Source organism: Panthera uncia (assembly GCF_023721935.1).
Source record: "Panthera uncia isolate 11264 chromosome D3 unlocalized genomic scaffold, Puncia_PCG_1.0 HiC_scaffold_8, whole genome shotgun sequence".
NCBI classification, from domain to species: domain Eukaryota; kingdom Metazoa; phylum Chordata; class Mammalia; order Carnivora; family Felidae; genus Panthera; species Panthera uncia.
The window spans coordinates 60,201,892-60,229,256 of NW_026057586.1; the positions used below are offsets into that span (position 1 = coordinate 60,201,892).

General features: G+C 38.3%; 1 protein-coding gene across 1 annotated transcript in view; it reads left to right on the forward strand.

The window, feature by feature from the left end:
* PIEZO2 (piezo type mechanosensitive ion channel component 2) overlaps nucleotides 1–27,365 on the forward strand; it is a 471,937-nt gene that overhangs the window by 142,585 nt on the left and 301,987 nt on the right. Inside the window, 1 exon segment of the mRNA XM_049620442.1 lies at nucleotides 19,428–19,553. Within this exon segment, the coding sequence (XP_049476399.1) occupies nucleotides 19,428–19,553 (126 nt within the window).

Here is a 27,365-nt window from a genome sequence, read left to right on the forward strand (position 1 = left end):
ATCACAAAGTGGTCAGGAGAACATTCTTTCCCAGCATCCTTTTAAAATCTGGGGAGTTGTAACCAAACCTTTATTTTAATCAGTGTTCCTAACGACAGCTCCCTTGCTCATGCCAAGCATGTCATTAGATATTCACCAGGAAGCCAACTTTCATTTTTTTGTGTGCCTGCTTTAAGACCAGCCTGCACTCAGCTTTGCATTTCTCTGCTCATCCTGACCCTTACATATGTTTATCTTATGCTGGTGCCTGGTTATATTTTCCTGGTGATCAGCTTCATATTTTACCTATTGCAGTTGACCCTTGAACAACCAAGGGCTTGGGGCAAGCCCCCCCCCCAACTCCATGCAGTGGAAAATCCACCAGTAACTTTTGACTCCCTAAAACATAACTCTTAATAGCCTGCTATTGGCAAGAATCCTTACCAGTAACACAGCCAATTAGCACATATTTTTGTATTTTCCATGTCTTCTATGCTGTATTCTTACAATAAAGTAAGCTAGAGAAGAGAAAATGTTGATAAGAAAATCCTAAGGAAGAGAATATATATTTACAGTGCTGTATGTAAATTTTTGAAAAAAAAAATCCATGAATAGGCAGGCCAGGCTGGGACAGGCGCAAGGGCCTGGACTTAGCTTCCAGGGGAACTGCAGGAAGGGACAGCTGCCCTGTGTGCCTGGAGGTACCCCACCAATAATGGGTGGCCATCAGCAGCCAAAGCCACACATGAGCGCACTGGCCTTCGGATGCAGAGATGCTGAGGTGCTGCTCTAGGGTTGGGGGCAAAGTGGGGAGGCGCTTCCGGTGCTATGCCATCCCTGCCCTCTGGGCAAGTTCCTGTGCTTCAGCCCAGCCTCCTGACAGCCAGCCCTGGTGCTCTCCCCGACCTCCCCATCCATACATGGGGTGACCTACAGCCCTGCCAGGTCCTGCCCTTGCCTGGGCTCGCCAGGGGGCCTCCTTGGTCCTCAGAGGTCAGTGGCCATGACCCCTGTGCAGATTGCCTTCCATTGGGTCCTATGGAGAAATGTCTCTGGCTTTTGTGGTCAACTCTTAAAAATTCTGTGTACCAGTGGACCCATCCAGTTCAAACCCGTGTTGTCCAAGCGTCAATTATATTTCCATGTATTTCGGGCAAAAGGTACCTCAAAATAGGAACTTTCTACCCCTGGGAAGTCCCAGGCCCCTGTGTTTTCTAGAGTGAGAAAGCCCTACTACTTCATGCTGTCAGTTCTTCTTGCCCCAGATATTTAGCCATTGAGGTCCCTGTTAAGCTTGAGATATTATGCTAGTGTGGTGCCTGCTTTCAGGAGGCTTATGCTGCATCTGAGGACAACGAATGTCTAGAACAAGATGACCTAGTTGCTCTGTGAGGTGCTGCCCCTAGCCCCTCCATGATGGTGGCACTGATTCCCCCAGGTTTCCTGGAGAGTTGACTCAGGACTGCTCACAGCAATCACTGTCGTGAACTGTAGGAAGCTGCCTTGCTTAAGTAACACCCATCTCTGGGGAAAGCTCACATCTAGTTTCTGGCCAGTGATGGGGGTGAGTGGGATACACAGGCTTAGCCCCCTTGCCTCAATTCCGGACAGTTGTGAAGGGCCATTCCAGCTCCAAAGCTCCCCAAGGACCCTCTGAGGGCTCTGCTGCAGCCACACTGCAGTCCAGATTCTCCCCTGGCTCAGTCCTGCCTCCCTCACTCCTCTATTGATGATATTGCCCACAGCCCTCTCCAATAATTTCCTATACACCAATCTCAGTCTGAGTCTATTCCTGGTCACCCAGCCTAGGACAGCAACTGACAATATAAGATATACATTTCTGAGTGTCAGATAAAGACATACAGAAAGAGGTCCCATTGGGTCAGAATAGTAAGGAAAGATGTAAAAGATGTGAGACCTGGTCATGAATGATAGATTTAGAAGGAAGGATGGAGTGGACATTTGTAATGCTGGCAGCTTCGTGTCCTTTTCCTGGTCCCTCCTCTAGCATTCTTCTGTGTGCCCAGAGAGTCATCTTTCTCTCTGGCATTCTTTTAACCACCAACCCCCCCCCCCCTCTGATTATATCCATTTCATTGTGAGGAACCTTTTAGAAGAAACTACAATACTTTAAAAGTTATTAAATAATAGCACATAAAGCCAAGGTAATAAATGACGGATCCAAATGGGAAGGCAGAAGGGAAAAAAAATTTTTTTTTTGGCTCCAACAATATGTCAATAAAAAAATTGGAAATAGAAACTTGAGCATTTGCAAGGGAGGATTAAGACGTGGGTGTGGTGGGGAATTGCAAGTCCCACTCAGACATGCAGTAGAAGTTCGCAGTCTAATTTGTGAAGGTGCGGAGGACTCCGAAGGCAATGATCTTGTCATCCATTCTTCCGTTGGCTTTGTGGTGCTCCCAGAAAGCCCCTCTTGCTGTTTTTTCACAACAAAGAGTTCGAGGAGGGTTGGAATGATGACCTCAATGAGATTTCAAGGAGAATATGTGGCAGACATGTATTTCTTCTCTGCATTTGTATGAGTCTGATACTAACGAAATGGCCATTCCTGTAGATCAGAATGGTTAGGATTAGCAAGTTCATGTATACTCAACCTACAAGCTTGACGACTTAGTTCATTTTGAAGTCCTAGCACACTCTTTTCCAGCTAATAGGTATCGATAGTTAACCTCATTTTGAATTGAAGAGAAAAACCTTGGTTTTATGTTACTGACTTGCTTTTCGTTTTTTCTACCTGGCGCATAAAGTTGTGGGAAATCCTTTAAATATGAATACTTGCTTTCCGAGGTATTTTTTTTCTGTAAGTGCCGTTTACATTGGCGACATGGTTAATTCCACTGGGGTCTTTCTAATTTAGTTGCAAATAAATAATAAACCTATCTTGGGTGCTTAAAAATTTGAAATATATGTAGAACTCTTCAAACTCTGTTTTTATGCAGAATTTGAATTCAATTAATTAACTTATCTATAAAGGCATATCAGTGAAACTTCTTGCTGTTTCATTTTCACCAAAAAGTGAATGACCACAAGGCTCAGAGCTCTCTTGTAGGAATTGTTAAGTTTATGGAATGCCTTACTTCTTTTTTTTTTTTTAATTTTTTTTTAACGTTTTATTTATTTTTGAGACAGAGAGAGACAGAGCATGAACGGGGCAGGGGCAGAGAGAGAGGGAGACACAGAATCGGAAACAGGGGGCGCCTGGGTGGCTCAGTCGGTTAAGCGTCCGACTTCGGCTCAGGTCATGATCTCATGGTCCGTGGGTTCGAGCCCCGCGTCGGGCTCTGTGCTGACGGCTCAGAGCCTGGAGCCTGTTTCAGATTCTGTGTCTCCTTCTCTCTGTGACCCTCCCCCGTTCATGCTCTGTCTCTCTCTGTCTCAAAAATAAATAAACGTTAAAAAAAAAAATTAAAAAAAAAAAAAAAAAAAAAAGAATCGGAAACAGGCTCCAGGCTCTGAGCCATCAGCCCAGAGCCTGACGCAGGGTTCGAACTCACGGACCGCGAGATCGTGACCTGAGCTGAAGTCGGACGCTTTAACCGACTGAGCCACCCAGGCGCCCCGTGGAATGCCTTACTTCTTAAATGGAAAATTTCAAAATTAGCTTATAAATATCGGCATAATCATGAAAACCATGGATCTTTCACATTTGTATGTCACACTTTGAATACATTGAAAACTAGAGAATTGGAAATGTTGGCTAAGGCAATAACCTCTGAATTACTTTTATAAGTGTAACAAATTATCATATTTATGTTTAGATTTATACCTAAGTTACCTTTATACCTGTCTTTAAATCCCAGTTCCTGGGGGTACCTGGATGGCTCAGTCAGTTTAGCATCTGACTTCTGCTCAGGTCATGATCTCATGGTTTGTGGGTTCGAGCCCTGCATCAGGCTCTGTGCTGACAGCTCAGAGCCTGGAGCCTGCTTTGGATTCTGTGTCTCCCTCTCTCTTTGCCCCTCCCACACTCATTCTCCCTCTCTCTCTCTCTCTCTCTCTCTCTTTCTCTTCCTCCCTTCCTCCCCCCCCCCTCAAAAATAAATAAACACCAGAAAAAGTAAAAAATAAATCCTAGTTCCTGGATAAAATCTATAAATAATAATAGTCTTTTTTTAGCTCTATTTGAGGAAATATATGACAAATAAACAGAATCTATGAGAAAAAAAAAAGCTTTAAGTTAAAATTTTTGAAAAAAACCCTCTATGTTTTCTCCTTATTATTTATTTCTTCTGATAACACTGAATTTTTTGTGCCTTAGAATTCTAATAATTAGAGAAATATAGTATATAAATACACAGTTTGGTACTCTGTAATTCTGGCCATAAATTGTTCATTTTGTGAATCTGCTTTTTGGGTACTTCTGTAAATCATCTTGAAGTTAGCATATATATTTTTAATCCTTTTAATATATGCCCCATTTTCTTGTGTTTTTAATTATGAGTGATTATTTATTAGGTGACATATCTTTGGATATTTCATATTTCTTGTATAAATAAGAGTGACTATTCAAAACACATGGGCAACATAATACCCCCCAATTATTTCTGTTCACACGAAATATTTCCAAAACCACAAAAAAACCCAGGGATCATTTCTAGAAATGCCATGACTTAATTGGAGCATGGTTATAATCAAGAGGGGTGTGTGTGTGTGTGTGTGTGCGCGCGCGTGTGTGTGTGTGCGCATGTGTGTGCGCACGCGTGTGTGAAACAAATACCTTTTTATCCATTTTTTATCCATTATGTCATCCTTCAGATGACAGATACTCTTCGATGTATTTTTGTTTTTGTTTTTCATTTGAAAATGTCTGTGTTTTGCCTTCATTCCAGAAGGATATTTTCACAAGTTAGAGAATTCTGGGTTCGTAGTCTTTCCTTTCGTACGTTTAAAGGTACTGCTCCTCACTGCGTTCTGGTCTTCATGGTTTGTGGTGACAAATATGTAGTAATTCAAATAGTTGTCTCCCTGTATGTACTGTGACATTTTTCTCTTGCTGCTTGCAGTATTTCTTTACCTCTCACTTCTGGCATGCTGGTTATCATGTGGCAGGGAGTGGTTTCCTTGAGTTCATCCTCTTTAGGGTTTACTAAGCCTATTGAATGTGTAAATTATGTCTGTACCAAATTTGGGGAAGTTTTAGCTATTATCCTTTTTTTTTTTTCTGCACCAATCTCTTTCTCTCTTCCTTTGATAACTCTAAGGACGCAAATGACACAAGTGATAAGCCTTTTGAACTTCAGGTCCCTGAGGGCCTGTTAATTTTTTTAATCTTTTGCTCTCTGTTACTCATATTGCATAATTTCTATTAATCTTTTTAAGTTGACTGACTCACTCCTTTGTTATCTGTCTTCTACTATTAAGCCCATCCAGGGAGTTTTAAATTTCAGATACTGTATATTTTCAGTTCTAAAATTTTATTTATTTATTCTCTGCTGACGACTTTGATATTTCCATGCATTCAAGATTGTTTACCTTTACCTTGTGGAATGTGGTTATAATGGATGTTTTAAAATAATTTTTTAATAATTTCAACATCTGGGTAATTTTAAAGTTGACCTTATTATCTTTTCTCCTGACAATTGGTCAGATTTTCCTGATGTTTTGTATGCCAAGTAATCTGAGATTGTATCCTGGTCACTTTGAATATTATGTTATGAGACATCAGGGTCATGTTAAAATTTTCAGACAACTGTCGATTTGTTTTTATTCGTTTCTGTGTTTTAGCAGGCAGTTAGTCTGTTTGTTTTACATCACAAGTTTATCTCACGTTCTATGGGTGGTGGTACCAATATCAAAATCTTTGCTTTTCTCTTTGGTTCTTCCCTGCATACGCAACACTCAGAGATTAGTCTGGTACTTGAGTAGTTCGTTGCATCATAGTTCAGTTCTTAAAGGTCTTGTGGGTCCATTCCACGCATGTGTAATTTGGGCATGCGAACAAGACTTGTGCTGATCTGTAACAGAATTAGAGGAACTCCCCTCTGGCTTTCTTCTCACCAGTATCTCCTCTTTAATCTTTACCTCGTGGTACCCCTTTCCCTTGTTCCTCTGATCACAGAGAGGTAGAATTGGGGGCAGGAGGTGGGGGTCTTTAGAGGTCTTCAGGGCAGTAGCAGCAGTGAAACTTTGCAACTGGAGCAGTCTTTGGTGCAGGATTAGAAGGAAAAAAACAGTTTTGAAAGAGTCTATGTTTGATGGTATTAGATGTAATTATTATGCCGCATTTTATTTAGATAAAGGAATAATAATCTCCTATTCAGTTCGTTCAAAAGAGTATATATACACAGTACATGCACACACAATAAATGAAAACCAAAAGTTTGAATAAAAAATATTTTGAGGGGCACCTGGGTGGATCCGACTCTTGATCTCAGCTTGGGTCTTGGTCTCGGGGTTGTGAGTTTGGGCCCTGCATTAGCATCTGCACTTGGTATGGAATCTACTTAAGAAAAATAATAAGGGTGCCTGGGTGACTCAGTCAGTTAAGCACCCGACATTGGCTCAGGTCAGATTTCATGGTTCGTGGGTTTGAGCCTTGCATTGGGCTCCATGCTGACAGTGTGGAGCCTGCTTGGGATTCTCTCTCTCCCTCTATCTCTCTCTGCCCCTTTCCACTTGTCCTTTTTTTCTCTCTCAAAATAAATAAACTCAAAAATTTTTTAAAAAATGATAAATGTTTGGAAACCGAAAGAAGACGTCAGCAAAAATGGCAGAGAAGGTAGCTTTCCCTACACAGCATGAGGTAAAATTCAAGAAAAAAATAGAATAATTTTTTCAGAAGTGTAGAAAACAGTGAAAGATTTACAATGGCCAAAGAAATGTTGAATCAAGAAAAAGGTAACTTAACGGCAGGATAATTTTTTGGCATTTTTATTTGCCTTTGCTCCCTGCCCAGCCCCAGCATGTTGGCAGTCCCGAAGACAGCTGCCAACATTACCAATGTGGGATCCTGGTCCCTGGTTCCAGAGGGAAGAGAGAAGACCTATTCTCAAAGACTTGTTTTCGTGTGTTCTAATATGTCTGGGGCTGCCTGAAAGTCACTTGACTTGTTTCACCCAATTCAGAAGTCACTTAAAGAAGAAAAGACCAGCCATTCCTCAGAAACCTTGTGAGGCAAATGAACAACTCACAGCTGCCTGTTTCAGAAGGTTACAGCTGAGGCAAGCAATAGGGTGCTGAAAGCCTGGGAGTAAAGGCTGAGAAGTAAAATTCCCAAATTCCTTTGGGAATTTTTGGCATCCAAAAGTGCCCATGTATACTGGGGAATATAGAAAGTTATATGCATGCTAAGGGCAGGATGCATACTCTGAAAAAACCCGAGAAGACCCCAAGCTTTCACTTCTGTAAGATCTCTAGTCTCAGCACAAGTAGGAAGTGAAGGCTAAGGCAGAATTGTAAGCAGCCTCCTCCCTCTCTCCCACTCTTTCTCTCACCATCCACTGTCCCTGATATTTAAAAACATTTCTGTGTAAATACTAGTGAAAGACAACACAGAGGAATGGACCACACATAGAAATGGATATGTATTTCATGAAAATTAGTTTAGAAAAGTAACTAGGTGCACCTTGCTGGCTTAGTCAGTAGAACATGTGACCCTTGATCTCGTGGTTGTGAGTTTGAGCCACACATTGGGTATAACGATGACTTGAAAAATATAGAACCTTAAAAAAAAGAAAGAAAAGTAACTAAACATACAGCTATAGCTGTAATCAACAAAAATAAATTCTGAGGGGGAAGAATCTGGTTTCCAGAATTATCACATGGTAATATTCAAAATATCTAATTTTCAGGATAAAAGTATGAAGCATTAAAAGAAACAAGAAAACATGACCTGTTCACAGCAGAAATCAACAGAAAATTTCCCTGAGGCAACAGACCTTGAACTTACTAGACATTTTATGTTGCCTATGTTGTATGTGTTCCAAGAGGTAAATGAAGTCATGAAAAAAGAACTAAGGGAAATGCAGATAATTTCTAATCAAATAGAGGAAATAAATAGAGAGATGGGAATTATAAAAGGTAACCAAACAGAAATTCTGAAACTGAAAAGTATAATAGCTAAAAAGAAAAATAAGTTTCAAAGTGCAGATCTGAGCAGGCAGAATAAAGAATTAGTGAACTTGAAGACTGGTCAGTTTAAATTATCCAGTCTAAGAGCAGATTTAAGAAATAAAGAAAAATGAACAGAGTCTAGGAGAATTTTTTAATTTTTTTTAAAGTTTATTTATTTAGAGAGAGGGAGAGGAAGAGAAAGAGATAGAGTGTGCAAGTGAGCGTGAGGGGGGTAGGGGTAGAGAGAGAGGGAGAGAGAATTCTAAGCAGGCTCCATGCTGTCAGTGCAGAGCCCGACACAGGGGGCTGAAACTCACGAACTGTGAAATCATGACCTGAGCCAAGATCAAGAATTGGACACTTAACAGACTGAGCCACCCAGGTGCCCCTAAGAGAATTATTAGCCACTGTCAAGCATATCAACACACACATAATGGGAGTCCCAGGGAGAGAGGAGAGAATGAAAGGGCCAGAAAGAATATTTGAAGAATATCAAAACATGACAAGTTTGAAAAAACACATGAAACTACACATTTGAAAAGTCAATAACTTCCAAGAGGAGAAAACTGAATCCCATCATAATCACATTGTCAAAGCCAAAGGCAAGGAGAAAATCTTGAAAACAGGGAGAAAGAAATGACTCACCACAATCAGGGAAACTTCAATTAGATTAAGAGCAGATTTTCATGAGAAACCATAGAAGCCAGAAATGTGATACTTTGAAAGTGCTGAAAGGAAAACAAAAGAAAAATAAAACTGTTAACCAAGAATCTTCTATCATGCAAATTTATCCTTTAGAAACAAAGAAGACAAAAATCCCAGATAAACAAAGACTAATTTGTCACTCATAGGTCTGTCCTAGAAGAAATGCTGAAGAGAATCCTTCAGGCTGAAATGAAAAAAACATTAGACAGTAACTCAAAGACATTCAAAGAAAGGAAAAACTCCAATAAAGATACTGTGTAAACATAAAACACAGTATTGCTGTATCTTTGGTTCACTACTTCTCTCTTAATTTCCTATATGATTTAAAAGACAAGTGCATAAAGCAATAAGTATAAATATATGCTAATAGGTACACAATGTATAAAGAAGTAAATTGTGACAACATAAAGAAAGGATGAAGCTGTATGGAAGCAGAGATTGTGTATAATATTATATTTATATATATATATATATATTTTTTTTTAATTTATTTTTGAGAGAGAGAGAGTGCGAGTCAGGGAGGGGCAGAGAGAGTGAGACGCAGAATCAGAAGCAGGCTCCAGGCTCTGAGTTGTCAGCACAGAGCCTGACTCGGGGCTCGAACTCACTGAATTCATGAAGCATGAGATCATGACCTGAGCTGAAGTCAGATGCTTAACCAACTGAGCCACCCAGGCACCACAAGATTTTGTATAACATTGATGCCAAGTTGGTAACCAGCTCAAACTGGATTGTTATAAATTTAGGATATCAACTGCGATCCCTATGGTAATGAATAGGAAAATGTCTAAAAAATATACACACAAAAGAAAATGAGCAAGCAGTCAAAATGGTACCCTAGAAAAATCAATTAAACACAAAAGAAGGAAGTAATAGAGGAAGTGAGGAACAAAAAGCATATAAGACAGAAAAAAATAGCAAAATGACAGAAGTATATCTTTCATAATCATTTTTTTAAATTTTTTTCTAACATTTATTTATTTTTGAGACAGAGCATGAACGGGGGAGGGTCAGAGAGAGAGGGAGACACAGAATCTGAAACAGGCTCCAGGCTCTGAGCTGTCAGCACAGAGCCCGACGTGGGGCTCGAACCCACGGACCGCGAGATCATGACCTGAGCCGAAGTCGGCCGCTTAACCGACTGAGCCACCCAGGCGCCCCGGTAATCATTTTTATATAAGTGGTAATCATTTTTATCTAAACTCTCCAGTGAAAGGCAAAGATGGTAAAATGGATAATGAAACATGATTCAGTTGTATGTTGTCTTCAGGAAACTCACTTAAAATCCAAATACAAAGTTGGTTAAAAGTGAAGAAGATGGAAAAAGGTATTCAATGCAAATAATAACCGAAGAAGTGCAGAAATGGCTACATTAATATTATACAAAACATACTTTACATAAAAAAAACTGTTACAAAGGAAGCATTCTATATCAATAAAAGATCAATTCCTCAAAAACATATGACAATTGGGGGCGCCTGAGTGGTTCAGTTGGTTGAATGTCTGACTTGGCTCAGGTCATGATCTCATGGTTTGTGAGTTTTAGCCCCGCGTCAGGCTCTCTGCTGTCGGCGTGGAGCATGCTTCAGATACTCCGTCCCCCTCTCTCTCTACCCCTCCCCTGCATGCTATCTCTCTCTTAAAAATAAGTAAAACATTTAAGGTATGACAATTATAAATATGTACTCACCAAACAACAGAGCCCCAAATATGGGAATCAAACCTTGACAGTTTTGAAAGGATAAATAGACAATTCTACAGTTGTAATTGAATATTTCAGTAGATCACTTTCAATACTGGAAAGAACACCTAGGTAGGAGATCAATAAAGAAAAAGAGGACTTGGACAATACTATAAACCAATTATATATATACAGACAAAGAGAGAGAGCGAGAGAGAGAGAGAGATCACTGCCCTGAGGAGTAAGAGAACACGTAATTTTCACAAGTTTACATGACATAGTTCCAGGAGAGACCATATGTTGGGCCATAAAAGAATACTCAAGAAAGTTTTAAAGATTGAATCATATAAAGCATCTTCTCAAACTACAAGGGAATAAAGCTAGAAATTAATAACAGAAGGAAAAGTGGAAAATTCACAGATACATGGAAATTAAATAATGTGTTCTTAAAAACCAGTGGGTCAAAGAGATAATTACAAGGGAAATTAGAGAATCCTTACAGACAAAAGGAAACAGAAGCACAATATACCAAAATTTATTGAATGCAATTAATTGAGAATTTGTTGAATCAACAAAAGTTGGTTCTTTGAAAAGATCAACAAAATTGTCAAACCTTTAGCTAAATTCACAAATCTAAAGTGAGACAAGATGTAAATGATAGAATCAGAAATGAAAGTGGAGACAATACTACCAACCTTACAGAATTAAAATAATTATATGTGGAGTGCATGGGTGGCTCAGTCAGTTGGGTATCCAACTTCAGCTCAGGTTTGTGAGTTCGAGCCCCACATCAGACTCTGCTAACAGCTTGGAGCCTGGAGCCTGCTTTGGATTTTGTGTCTCCCTCTCTCTCTGCCCCTTTCCTGTTCACACGCTGTCTCTGTCTGTCTCAAAAATAAATAAATGTTAAAAAACATTTAAAAATAATTATATGTGAGTTCTATGAACAAAGATACCCCAACAAATTAGATAACCTAATTGAAATGGTGAATTTTCTAGAAACATAAATATTACCAAAATTGACACAAAAAGGAAACAGAGAATGTAGAAAGACTTATAAAAGTAAAGAATTGAATCAGTAATCAAAAACCTGTCAGCAAAGTCTTGTACCAGATAGCTTCTCTGATAAATTCTACCAAATATCTAAAGAAAAATTAATACCAATACTTCTCAGTCTTTTCCAAAAACTAGAATAGAATAGGAGGGAATATTTCCTAACTCATTCTGTGGTACCAGTGTTACCAAGTAACAAAGCCAGAGACAACACAAAAGGGGAAAAAAAACAACAAAACTGCAATCGAGTATCCTTTATGAATATAGATGTAGAAGTCTTCAGTGAAATACGAGCAAAAATAGCACTTTGAAAGGATTATACATTGTGACTAAGTGGAGTTTATTTTATCATGCAAAGATGGTTCAACATAAGAAAGTCAATCAGTGTAGCACACAACATGAATAGGACAAAAGGGGAAAAAATGACAATCCTTTCGATTCACCCATATTTGGCCATTAAAGAAGTGAGTAAGTTAAAATGAGGCCATTAGAGTGAGCCCTAATCTAGTCTGTCTGGTGTTATAGAAGGGGGATGTTTGGACCCATAGAGATACCACGGATACATGTACACAGAGAAAAGACCATGTGAGGGCTTAATGGGAAGGCATCCACCCGAGGGCAAGTGAAGCAGAGAGGCCTCAGAAGAAGCCAGAAATTGCTGACATCTTGATCTTGGATGTCTTGCCTCCAGAACTGTGAGAAAATAAATTTCCATTGGTTAAGCCACCCAGTTGTGGTACTTTGTTCTGGCAGCCTTAGCAAATGAATACGTCCATCTACTTTTACAGTTGCCAGTCAACATTGTACAGCAAGTTCTGGCCGAGAAGTTGGGTGAAAAAAAGTAAGACTACCAAAGTAGGAAAGAAAAAGTAAAACTGTTCTTATTTGCAGATAGCATGTTCCTACATATAGAAAATTTCAAAGAATCTACAAAAATACTACCAGAGGTAATAAAGAAATTCGGCTAAGTTTCAGGACGCAAGATCAACACACGCACACACAGACACAGACACGTACACACACAAAAGATCAATACACAAAAATCAGTTTTGTTTCTGTCCATGGGAAATGAACAATCTGTAGAAAAATTAAGAAAACAATTCTGTTTACATTAGCAAATCAAATAATAAAATACCTACAGATAAACTTAACCAGGTGAACGACTTGTACACTGAAAATGTCAAACATGCTGACACAAATGAAAGAAGATTCAAATAAAGGGAAAGATATCTTGTACTTAAGGTTAGAAGATTTAATATTCTTAAGAATGTCATTATTACCCCAAACAAGCTGTAGATAATGTGCGAATCCAATGAAAATTCCAATGGCCTTTATTTGCAGAAATAAAAAAAGCTAATCTTCAAGTTCATATGGAATTGCAAGGGGTCCCAAATAGCCAAAACGGTTGAAAAAAAGAACCAAGTTTCAGCACTCATACTTCTACTTCCTGATTTTAATAGATTTTAATACTCACTCCAAAGCTACAGTAATCAAAACAATATGGAATTTCTATAAGGATAAAAGTGTAGGGGCGCCTGGGTGGCGCAGTCGGTTAAGCGTCCGACTTCAGCCAGGTCACGATCTCGCGGTCCGTGGGTTCGAGCCCCGCGTCAGGCTCTGGGCTGATGGCTCGGAGCCTGGAGCCTGTTTCCGGTTCTGTGTTTCCCTCTCTCTCTGCCCCTCCCCTGTTCATGCTCTGTCTCTCTCTGTCCCAAAAATAAATTAAAAACGTTGAAAAAAAAATTTTTTTTAATTAAAAAAAAAAAAGTGTAAGTCAATAAAATAGAATTGAGTGTTCTCCATAGAAGATGTGCACATGGCCAACAGGTACATGAAAAGATGCTCAACATCATTAGTCATTAGGGAAATGGAAATCAAAACCACAATGTGATACCATTTGACATCCACTAGAATGACTCATTACTATAGTAAATAATAATTTAAAAAATCAGAAAATACCAAGTGCTGACAGAGATATGGAGAACTTGAAAATCTTGTGCATGGTTTGCAGGAATGTAAAATGTGGGAATAGCTTGGCTGCTCCTCGAAAAACTAAATATATAATTACCATATGATCATATGCAATTCATTTCCTAAGTATGTACATAAAATAAGTGGAAAAAGTACTCTAACATAAATACATGTACATACATGTCCACACCGGCACTGTTCACAGTAGTCAAAAGGTAGATACAACCTAAATATCCATCAACAGATGAATAAATGAAGAAATGTTCATCCATACAAAGGAATAATACTCAGCCATAAAATGAGTGAAGTACACACAACAACATGGATGAACCTTGAGAACATTATGCTAAGGGAAAAGAAGCCAGACGCCAAAGGCCACGTATTGTATGATAATATTTATATGGAATATCCATAGAGACAGAAAGCTGACTTGTGGTTTCCAGGGAGAAGGAAAAGCAGGAATTGAGAAAAAGTAACTGCTTCATGGATGCTTTTGGAGTGATGAAAATGTTTTGTAAAGTATATAGAAGCAATGGTTTCACAACACTGTGGATATACATATAGAATATATGTATATTCACAATGTGAACCAGGATTATCTTAAAATAGGGAGATAAAATCAATTGAATATCTCTCAGGTTCAACAAACCCTTAGAGGGATTTCTCGGTAGCCCAAGAGAAGATCCCATCAAAACCTGCACAATATTTATCTTTGAGGCAAAACAGTGTCTTGGGAAACTGTTTGTGTGTCCTACATATGCCATCTATATATCACATACAATATTTATATATTATATACATAATATATGTATAATATATAAATCAAGAAATGTTAATGTAAGGGAATACTTGATAAGTAAAACCCAGTTATTCATATCATGTAAGTATACATTATTTGACTGATCTTGAGAAAATTTTATCTCTGTGTGTTAATCCTTAGTTGTCCCTAATGAAAGCAATAAAAACTACAGTAGAATTGAGAAGAAATCAGAAGATTAATTCCCTTCCCTTCTGCTTCCTTTTATTTTGAGCTTTTCATTTTCCTAAAAGGCTAATAAAATTTAACTTCCTTAAGCTATGTTTTTAAGTAACTGACCACATGCCAAAAGCATATTATGCCAAAAGTTAGAGAAACCTGAAGAAAATGCATTTTAGAATGAAATGTACATTTTAGCTGTATATATATTTTATGTTTATGACATTTTAAATCTTTATGCTTCATTTTTTTTGGGGGGGCGGTTCCGTATTTTCCCTGAGGGTATTTTATGGGCTCCTCTGCCTTAGGTCCACGCAAGCAGCATTCACTAATGCTTCCACGTCAACATTAGAAACACAGAAGTCAATACCCTGAGCTCAGAGCCTGGGGAGAGCCATCGCCCCAGCAACCATGGCAGTGGATGGGGGTGGTTAACACAGTTGCTGAAAAGAGTGAGTTAGGACATGTGTGTGGTTTCTCACTTTGCCTCAAAGATAAATATTGCCCAGGTTTTGATGGGATCTTCTCTTGGGCTACCGAGAAATCCCTTTTTCCTGTATGGGTTTGTTGAAAGTAGCCTGAGAGATATTCAACTAATGGTGTCTCCGTATTTTAAGGTAACCCTGGCTCATTCTTCTTTCCCAACATCAGATTAGTAATCAAGGCAGTGAGACTGTGGCAAGCAGTTTTTTAACCACTAAAGAAGGATTTTATGCTGAAATGAGATAATGTAACTTTTGGTTAGATCTTAAAGATGTGTGTGTGTGTGTGTGTGTGTGTGTGTGTGTGTGTAACACAAGTATACTTAAATATAAAATTATATGCACTATATTATATATATAGCTTATGTATTTATCATTATGTAAATATAAAGATATAATTTATTTATACATACAAATTCATAAGTATACTACATACTTATCAGGTATATATTTGTCATATAAATAAATTTTATTTGTACGTAAAACTTTATAGTTTCAAAGGCCTGGGGGCCCGTCTAATCAATTCCCCAGAGTTGCATGACCAGAGGCAGGCCAAGGACCAGAATGTAGACCATCCAGTCCGGCACCTACCTAGTCCTCTCCAGAGCAGAGTTGCAGAAGTGTACTCTTTAATTCACAGAACAGTTTTATTTTAGGATTATTCAGAGAGCATCTCTCGTACCCCATTCTCATTCCTATTTCCTGCCTCCCCATAGGAAACTCCTTAAATGTGTTTTAGACATATATTAACTATACATAAATACATTTGTGTTAAACATATATGTTATTTTTCCAGATCTGTGTTCTTGATTCATCTGAATTATTTTGTGGTCTGTATCCCACAAAATAATTGTCCCATTTTGTTTCTTATTATTTTTTAACCCATTTTTTTAAAGATCTACATAGGTGGTTCTACTTTCATGCACCTAATGGTTGCACATATTTTAAGATGCACATTCAGCACATTTTTACGTATTCATCTCTCGACTGGCAGAAAATTAGAATATCTCCAAATCTCTGCTGCTACAGACAAGGATGATGAATGTTATTACTCAAGTCCCCATGTAGACCTGTTGCAAAAATTTCTCTGGACTTTATAACTCAGAATGTGGCTGCCAAGTCAGAGACTTAGGCGTACTTATGTACTGACTTCCAGGAAGGCTGTACCAATTTCACGCTATTACTGTAATATTGTTTCCCCTCGGAAAAAAACTCAAACTCAATATTATGGAAATATATACATATGTATACACACACATGTATGTATATATACATATACATATATATACACACACATATATATGCTTATGTATTTATAAATAAATATATAATTTATAGATAAGTTTATAAATTTAAATATAAATTATATATTTACTTATGTTATATATAAGTATATATTATATATGTTTATATATTTATTTATAAACATATTATATATGTTTATATATATATGTATATATATATATGTGTGTGTATATATATATATATAAATTTGAGAGAGAGCACGGGGGAGAGGGGCAGAGGCAGAGAGAGAGAATATCCCAATCAGGCTCCATGCTCATGCTCAGTCCAGAGCCTGACATGAAGCCCGATCTCCTGACACTGGGATCGTGACCTGTCGTGAAATGGAGTCAGAAGCTCAACCAATTGAGCCACCCAGGCACCCCAATATTATAGATATCATAATTTTTGCTAATATGATGGGTGTAAGGGGTGCCTGGGTGGCTCAGTCGGTTGAGAGTCCAACTTCAGCTCAGGCCATATCTCACAGTTTGTGAGTTCAAGCCCTGCATTGGGCTCTGTGCTGACAGCTCAGAGCCTGAAGCCGACTTTGGATTCTGTGTCTCCCTCTCTCTCTGCCCCTCCCCTGCTCTCTCTCTCTCTCTCTCGCTCTCTCTCTCAAAAATAAATAAATTAAAAAAAAAAATTTTTTTAAATGTGATGGGTGTAAAATGTTAACCCATTTTTGGTTTAACTCTAATGACTTAAATAATGTCTTTCCACTTTTAGTTTCTCTGTATAAATATATTGCCCTCTCAAGTTTTCCCTTGTAAGACCTATGTAGATGTTTTGTTCACTTCTCTCTTGGTTCAGTGGTCTTCTTGTTGATGTTCAGGCATTCTTTGTCTATTGAAATATTAATCTCAGTAATGTCATCTCTAATCTTAGATGTCCCAGGTAATCATCTGTCTGTGAATTCTATTTATAGTGGTGTCTATTGAATTTTCTATTTTAATGTAGTCAAACTCATATTTATTTATTTATTTATTTATTTATTTATTTATTTACTTTATTTATCTTTATTTTTATAGCTTATATTTTGGGTCTTATGTTAGAGGCAATCTCCATGGAAATCCAAAGCACAGAGTTATTCTTCCATATTTTCATCTATTGACTTTAGAATGTTATCTTTCACATTTAGGTCTTTATTTACTGGAAGATCACCTTTATGACAGGGATTCAGTATTATTTTTATTATTTTTTTATTGAAGTCAATTTTTCACCTGCTAGATAGCCTATTCTTCTTCGCTTGGCTTGTGGGGTCAACTTTGACATTCATCAAGCTCATATGAGTAAATTACTTTTTTTTTTTTCTGAACTGTATGTGGTATTCCATTTGACTTTTCTTCCTTTCTGTAAGGGAACTAAGTTTCTGTTTGTTTTGTTTTAACTTCCGGGTTTAGAGCATACCTTAATTGTCTGGTAGGACAAATAAACCTCACCCATTTTTTATCTCAAAATTTCAAAATTGGCCTGGCAATTCTGAGGTTTTTGTTCTTCCAAATACATTTTTAAATAAGTTTGTTGAGTTCTTCAAAAATTATTTTCTTATATATTTTGGAATATGCTTGTTGATGGCCTGAAAGTTTCTCTCTCTTCTCAGACTGGTTTTCAAGACTATCAACTGATTGAATCAGCCCTGCCCAAATTATCAAGGATAATATCCTTACTTAAAGTCAGTTGATTATGGACTTCAATCATATCTCTAAATTCATGACAATGTCTAGATTAGTGTTAGATTAAAAAACTGGGGACTATAGTCCAGCCAAATTGATACATTGGCAAAACCATTTACAATACAGTTTTGGTTGCTAATTTAGGTTGTATCTTGTTTTCTATTTGATTATTGTTAATATAAAGGAACTATATTGATTTTTATATGATGATCTAAATCATTTTCCGAATTCTTGTATTCTAATAGTTGGTCTGTGGCTTCACTTTGGCATTCTATATTGATTATATCATCTACAAATAGCTTCATTTGCTCATATTGTCTGCAAATAATTGTAGTTATTACAATTCTTCATTCTTTTTCTTATCTTATAACGTTGGCCTATGCACCCAGTGATATGTTAAGTGGTGGCAAGGATAGCAAGTGTCCTTGATCATTCTCTGACATTAATGTATGTCTAAAATTCCACCACAAGTAGATTGCTTGTTTTAGCTGTGGTGTAATACCTTCATCATATTAAGGATATTTCCTTCTATTCCTAGTTTATTGAGCGTTACTTTCTTTTATCATAAATAGAAATTGACTTTATGAATGCTTCTTCTGCATCCATTTAGAAAATTATATCAGCCCACTGGTGTGTGACTTACACATATGCATTTGTTAATGTTAAATACTTGTGTCTCTGTAATAAATAAACCCTAGCTCATTATTATTTTCTTAGTATAGTTGACACAAAATGTTTTATTAGTTTCAGGTGTACAACATAGTGATTCAGTTTTTCTCTGTGTTCAAGTGCAGCTACCATCTGTCACCATGCAATGCTATAATATATACCATTGACTATATTCCTTATGCTGTACCTTTTATTCCCATGACTTATTTATTCCATAACTAGAAGTCTGTATCTTTCACTCCCTTTGATCCATTTTGCCCGTCCCTCTACCCCTCTCCCTCGAAAGCCACCAGTTTGTTTTTGTATTACAGGTCTCTTTTAACCCCTAGCTTAATGTGATGTATTCCATTTTTACTCTGCTAATTCAGTTGGTTAGCAAATATCTTTTTTAATAATTTGTGTCTATGTTCATAGGTAAAACTGGCTTCAAATTCCTTTTTATTTTCTAGCCTTGTTTTATTTTGAATTTAAAGTTACTCTAACTTTGTAAAATATTTTGGGCAACTTCCCTTCTTTTCCTATTTTCCGAAACTACTTTGATAAGATAGTGTTTTTTTTCCCCTTTAACTTTGGCAGAGCTCTCTTATAATACTTTCTGGGCCAGGGGCTATTTGTGGTCCATTTTGTGGTAATTTGTCATATAATAAGTAGGAAAGCATCGTTCTTTCACATTGGATTTTTAATCATGTTAATTGTACAATTTTACAAAGGGAACTTTGTAACTAAAAATTAAGAGAGTAATTACTACACTTGACACACTTCTGGGTGTGTCTATATAATAGATTCGGCAGAAACGGAATCCACGTGGAATGCTGCAAAGGTCAGAGCGAGTGTGTTGCATCTGAAGCGCCCTCACCGTCTCTGTGTTTCTTACCTTCTAGGACATACGGGCCGGTTATTAAAGTCTCTGTGCTTCACCAGTCTTTCCTTCCTGTTGCTTCACATCATTTTCCACATCACGTTGGCCAGCCTGGAAGCTCAACATCGTATCGGACCTGGTTACAACTGTGAGTGTTATGGTGACTTTTTCTTCATATTATGTATGAATAAAGCTGTGTGCTGTAATGCTTATAGAAATCTGTACAACAATTACATCATGAAATCCACAATCATTTGTCGTCATTTGGCAATCCTGTATGAGAAATACATATAAGGAAACTGTCATGGAAAATTACAAGTAAATTACTTAATGAATGTTCAACAAAAATTAGGTATTTGGGCCCTATTTGTATGTAAGACATTATTACTGGGCTTAATCTAAAAAAAAATCAAGATATATATATATATGTGTGTGTGTGTGTGTGTGTATATATATATATATATATACACACACACACACACACACATATATATGTGTATGTATATATATGAATATATGTATATATATGTATATGTATATATACACACGTACATACACACACATATACACACACACACACACACATATATATGGTGACTATATATGTATACATATATATATGTATACATATACATATATATATGTATATGTATACATATATAGTCCCTGGAGCATATGGTACAGCTAGTGAAGCAAGACATATACAGTTTCTAACATGATTAACATGAGTACAGAAATTGAATAACTTATGACTGTGACCTCAGTCCTATTCTACTATTCTACCTCTATACTATTCTACAGTATAATGTAAGATTTCATATAACTTTATGGGAAAAATGTAATGACACAGAGTTTCTTTTTTTAATTGGGAGTATTTTATTGCTACTCACAGGGAAATAGTATGTTTGTATGCATTATATTTTGAAGTTATGATCTGAGAAAGTCAACATATATATTCTTCATCTAGGTGACATCATCTTTCCAAAAGTAACGTGCTATCAGATAATTTGAGTTCAGTTTTTATAGGATGTGTGACTGTCATTTGAAAAAACAGAAGCATTTCAAGTAGATGGAATACATTCCACCTGTTTTAAGTTAGGCCTAAAGAAACCCTGAGATATTTGAAAAAGATTATAATAACTGTTTTAAATTGTCAGTTTTTCTTTGAGGAACCTATTTGTAGGTTTTCAACTTCCTGATTTTTCATAAAGGCAAGCACAAGTGATATGAAGTAAACCTATCCTTTCCTGTCAAATAAAAAAAAGGTCAAAATTCTTCATGAATCAAAGACTGTTAACATAAATATAGTGAGATATTCTTTAGAAAAATTCATATTTATAAATTATTCAGTATCCTTCACCATCTAACTTTTAGGAATCTACAGTTTACAGATCTAAAGTTAGTATTCATTTTGGCCATTTTATTGAATTCAAAACTCATTGGAAACCAATGCCTATCAAAATGGTTTTGATTTAAAAATCTATGATTGAAGATATAGTTCTTGTTTTTCAAATTGAGATATAATTCATATACCATAAATTTCACCTATGTAAGGAATATAGTTCAGTGGTTTTTGGAGTGTGCAGCCATCCCCTCTATCTGATTCCAGAAAATTTTCATCACCCCAAAGAGAACCACCCCGTGCATGGAACAGTTATTTCTCATTCCCTTTTCACCCAGCCCTAATTTAATTTCTGCCTCTGTTAGACTTACCTGTTCTAGAAATTTCATCAAAGAAGTATGTGATATGTAACCTGTTGTGTCTAGCTTTTCTCACGTAGCATGATGATTTCGAGGTTCATCCATGTTGTAGCATGTATTGCTGTTTTGTTCCTTTTCGTGGCTGAAGAATATTCCACTGTTAACAGGAATTGTTAACAATGTTGTTTTGCTGTTTGGTAAAAGTCAGCTCTTTATTCAAAACTTGAAAAAATAAAGTGTTTAAATCATAACACTTTAGTTCCTTTAGTTATGCTATAATGATAGAAAGCATTTATTACGTTTGGCCAGGTTCAGATCTTTTTGGACTTAGGAGAAATGTCAGCAGCTGTATTTTCTCATGTGTTTCCATCACAAATCCTTTGGAGATTTCTTAAGAAGGCATTCGTAGGATCATAAGGAAGGTTGTCTGAATAAAAGACTGTTTCATGAATAATGAGTTGTCTGTCACTGGAAGTATTTAATCACAGGATATATTACAACTTATCAGATTTTAAAATTTTGAGTTTATAAATATCTTGCCCATTTCTACTGAGTGATATTGTGGAAACAAGTGTACCGGAGGGTGTCTAGATTAGGAAGTGCACTTCATCATTTCTTCTGACCCAGAGTCTAGGTATTTCTGTTTTTTTTTAAATCAAAATGATGATTTGCCACAATTCTACAAAAGTCAAAACACAAATGTAATATGAAATGTTAAAACAGTATTCCCCTTTCCACATTTATAAATATATTTACTCTATGTATGGCCTCCCTTATGAGGTAGACACAGAGACAGACAGACAGGAAGACATACAGACTTACACACACACATACACATGGAAATTTGTTCCTCCCTTGTCTCCTCCTTCCCAGGCAAGGATCCAAATTGCCTGGATCCTGTGGATGGGCCCTGCATTCATGCCATGAGAAGTCCACACTTCTCAGTGGTGAAGGTATGGAGGCCATCTTCGGTGTATTCAAAGCTGGCCTCTTGACATAGCATTCTGTACAACTCAACCTTGAGTTAGGTCTGCCTTTACTAACCTCACATCCTAAATATTTGGGCTTGTAGATACCAAGATATTTCCATGTGTCTGTCAGAGATATTTTTATTCATGCACAATTACCTTCTGCTGTCATTGTTCGCTGCAGTGTAACTTGAATATGTCCTGATCTCACATCCTGCCTTCCCTTCCTTTTTTGACATCTCCATACAAAAGCTCTATTCTGTTCCACAGAGAGCCGATATAATGGAGGTCATAACAGTAAATTTTATTTCTACCACGTTAAATTCTAATGTGAAGTTTGTCCCTACAAAAGTTAATATTGCAATTTGCAGTTGCAGTATTTTTGATGAGGTCACCAACAGAGAAGGGATGCGCTAAAGACTGTGTTAGAAAAAGGAATTTGAACTCTTTGCTATCAGTCATAAGCCCCTTGAAAGTGAGTTTACAGAAATCATAAATTTCTTCTGAAAAACGAGTGATGCATGTAACACTGTTGGCTCATCGGGTGTTACAGAGTTTTTTGGTCCAGTTTCGTGTGTAGCATTTAAAAGCAATACATTCTTGAAAAGGGATCAAAGGGACAGGCAAACAAACTTCAGAGCTTTGCAAACTAGGTTAGTCCAAAATTGACACAGACCAGGTTTTCAGCCTCGAGCATTTTTTAATGATCAAGTTATATAAACTCCAGAAAATACTGTTAGAGTGGGTAATGGAAACACTGACTTTTAATTTAGAGTTGACTTCACTTCAGTAATGTTATTGTTCCTTGACCATTTGGAGTTTCGATTACACCATCAGAGTTGTAAACACAAACCCAGCTAGTCTGATATCCCACATTTGAAGGGTAGCCCTTTTTTGGCATCTGTAGACACAGAGCAGCAAAATTTCAAACAAAAAGACACAACGTGTCTTGGCCAGCATTGCTGTGCATTTTGAATGCTTTCTCTCTGCTCCAGACATTGGTAAATGAAAATGCAATAGCCCACACAGGTCAGATTTCCCAATCATATTCAAATTCAAGACCACCATGTGCTCATTTATATGTGTTTAATTTTGTTTTCCTACCTATTCCTTTCCCCATTTGAAACTCATATACTCTTACCCTCATTATAGCAAAAGCTCCCAGGATCCCTCAGGAATCTAAGACACATGTCTGGGGGACAACAGTAGCATTTATAAATATTGAGTCATTGAAAGTTCTCGTTCCCCTAGAGCCCTGTGAATATTAACTGGCAGTAGTAAAGAGTTTTTCAAACCAGCCTATTTAGTTTCTGACTAGCTGGCAGGTTTGTTAAAGGTGCCATTGTGCAGACCTGAAACGTAACCCCCACACCCCCTCTTTCTCTCTCTTTCTTCATTTCCAAAATGGTGCTTATAGGTAAGTGAGGAAATCTATGGGGCAGGGGTGGGGGAACCCGTGTAAATTTTCCTCAAACATGTGTTGTGCCGCTTACTAAAATATTTTCATTCCATCAAACCTATATTATTTAAATAAATGTAAACCCGGTTTCAATTATGTCATTACAGATTCCATAGAAGTAGTTTGTTTGACTCACTGGTGGATGTGTGGCAACACTAGTGAAATTTCAAGGCCAGTCTGGCTTCTTGTGCGGTGCTAAAGTGCGTTATTGATCGGAAGGACCTTTTGAGTTTGAAACTCTGAAGGAGAAATCGGTGGTGATAATAGGTGCTATTTGTAGAGCGTCTACTAACTGGTAGGCCCCAAGGATCATTACGTTCCCTTTCTAATTAATGATTCCTTTTTCTTGTCACAGATGAGCCCGGATATCCTTAAGTAGGGCACTCCATACTCATGGCCCTGGTCCGTTCTCTGAGCAAATCTTTAGGGTAGGTTAGGGTCTGCAGATGGCCAGCTGTGCATTGCCTATGGGCACCCCCTGAAGAGTTGAGTGGGAGCTGCCATCCACTCCAGGCTCTGATAGCCAGGCTGGAGTAAGCCGGATGCAGGGGATCATTTTATTGCCACAAAGAGGCAGTCTGCTGGCCAAGCCTTGCCCCGGTGGGGCTGTGCCTTTTGTGAGCTGTCTGCCCCAAGATGGTGCCTTTCTTTTGTATACATGCGGTGTCTATCTGCTGGTGGCGCTGAGGTAGGGATGAGGCTAATGATGGATGAGACAGGGGTGAGGAGTGAGGGTAGCATTGAGCGTGACGGTGAAGAAATGAGCAAGTGAGTCATCCACGCTGCCACACCTCTGAACTGGGATCTGAGCACTGACCTGCCTGGCTTTCCACCTTCTTTCCTTCTTTTTTTTTTTTTTTCTTAACGTGTATATATTTACTTGGGGAGGGGAGGGGTAGAGAGAAGGAGAGAGAGAATCCCAAGCAGGCTTCATGCCGCCAACACAGAGCCCGATGTGGGGCTCAAACTCGGGAACTGTGAGATCGTGGCCTGAGCCAAAGCCAAGAGTTGGACGCTTAACTGACCCAGCCACCCAGGTGCCCCAACCATCTTTCCTTCTATTTGGGGAACTCTTGATTCCCCATCTATTTAGGATTGTGTCCTCCATTGTACTTTCTAGGACTTCGGAGTAGTCTAGTTTCAAAGGATTTACATATGTTTCTGGTATGTCCTCATAATATTTCCTTTGCTTTATTAGATTGCAGCATTCAGTTAGAGTCTTTCCTCCTGAATGACAGAGGATCAGATCAACTGCTTTCTCCCTCTTTTGGGGCAGAGTGGGGGAGCATCTAGAGTTCTGATTTTCCACACTAAGAGCACAGGAAACTAGGCCTAGAAGCCCATTGACCAAGAGGTTATTATAGGCCTTAATAGTACTTTATCCTGATGCTCGTCTATCCCAAAACATGAGGGTCTCTGTGCTGAGACCCAATATATGAAACATTAACATGGGACAAGAACACTGAGGGACAGATGTGGGCCTGGCAGTTCGGCATCTCATCGGATGGGGTGGGTGCATGGAGTGAGCCATTCTTATAGACATTCTGATTTCTGGTGCCAATGCTGACTTCGCTCTTGGCACATGTAGACAGAATCATGCTCATGGTTAATCGTGCTAATTGGAGATAGACCCTTAGATTTGCAGTCATCTGATGAGTCCATCCTTGTAGAAGTAACCTCTATGGATAGTCTTTATTTTTTACATTTCACACAGTACTATGGAGGGAAGAGTGAATATTTATGAAGTGGGAGGTAAAATATGTAAAAGGAAACTATCCCTACACTTGCTTTACCAGTAATTTTTGAAGTTACTTTCTGCTGCTTGCTTTCTTTATGTAATTCTTTTTTTTAATGTTTATTCATCTTTGAGAGACAGAGAGAGAGAGAGCATGAGCGGGGAAGGGGCAGAGAGAGGGAGACACAGAATCGGAAGCAGGCTCCAGGCTCTGAGCTGTCAGCACAGGGCCTGACACGAAGCTCGAACCCACGAACTGGGAGATCATGACCTGAGCCGAAGTCAGATGCTCAACTGACTGAGCCACCCAGGCGCCCCTCTGCTGCTTGCTTTCTTATTGAAGTTAGCCTGGAGTCGCCAACAGGTGACATCGGGGAGAGCCTTGATTCTCCTCCTTCTTCTCTTCTTCTCTCCCCTGACACCTTCGTGAATCGACAAACTGCCCCTCAATACAACAGTTAAAAAAAAAAAAACAAAACCCTGGACCAAGTTCCCTGGTCATTTGTGCCAGGATGAGGGTACTGGTCTAATTTTCTCTTAACTAAAATAGTCTAAAAGTGTCTGGATTGTACATACACCTTACGATTGCATTTATTGTAAGTGCAGTTAGCCTTAGGTGTTATTTCCTTCAGTCCCTGGTAATTGAGGCAGCTTGCTTTTTCCATCCCCGGACACGCTTAGGCACGTGCCAGCCTGTGATAGAGCCTGGCGCTCGTCACTGTGGGCAAGGAAGGCTGTTCCAGTCTAAGACTAATTTATGATCCGTACTCTCTGGATGGGAAGCATTGCTGAAAGAGAACTCTAGCAACCTGAGATTTGATGGCTTCTACTTTCTTGGAATAACAAATGCATTCAGTTTTTACTGCCAAAAGCCAGAATTCTCCAGGCGAGAGGAAGGATTGAGAGGGTAGCACCATGTGGGAGAGAAACCCCATCAGGATGAGAATCTCTTAGGCCAGTACCTTGTTGATACCCTGATTTCTCTTGGACTAATAGGCAGTGACGTTCGGTTTACGTAGTGTTTTTCAAATAGAATATTCGTTTTATTGTGAGAAATATTTGGCATGAGAATTGTGTATACTATTCACTACTGGAGCAGAGGCAGGATCTTATGTGATGGTAGGTAAGTTACTCATCTCTGTGTTTCAGCGTCCTTGCTTGTAAATGTCTGCCATCTCAAGGCCTGTTTGTGGCACCACGTTGAGTTAATACAGGCAATGCCCTTAGCACAGTGCCCAGCCCATAGCAAGTGCTCATTAGGTATAAGCTATTATTACTGTTGTCACTATCATTAGATAATGATAGCACAGCTATCATGTAGCACAGCTACAAGGTGACAGAAATTTCTCAGAACTGAATCCCACCTCCAAATTATACACAGTCACATGGATGCACCTTCGAAATTATGAAATGTGTGAAACTTACATGGTACCAGATAATTCTGTATTCCAATCTTTATCTTAATTTCCTACTAATTCTGTTATATTTGGATTGATGCGACTCTACCCTGTGTGGTCGAAATCATGGCTAATAGGGTGAAATGGTGCTGATTGGAAGGTGGTGTCAATGACACGTGTCTTTAGTGACCCTCCAGCCTCCTTCAGTACTGTTTTTTCCCCTTTTCTTCAAGAGCACCTCCCCCGTTGAGAGATCCCTGCCCCATGGCTGTACTGCTGGGTCTGGCCTGGACTCGTGAATACATCAGAGCCCTCTCCTCATTCCTTCCCTGCCCTGAAGCTTGTCACCCACCCCATGCCCTCCAGCATAGAGGGATAAATACTAACATATTCACTGTTTACTACCTTTTCTATGTTACAGAATTTTAGACAAGGCAAAGGCTGAAAATGTTAGGAAGAGAAGTGCTAACTTTTGTTTTGTTTTGTTTTGTTTTGGAAAACTAAACGAGCACTTAACTCATATTATCCCACTTAATTCCTCCTATGTCTCTTAAAACATAGTGGCTCTCGCTACCGTGGATGTGAGGTCTAGAGGTGAAGAGTGTCTTCCGTTAGGTCACTCAGTTAGTGGCAGAACCAGAATTCAAACTGAAGTCTTTCGGACTCCACAGACCACATCATTTCTAATGTGCTGTGCAGC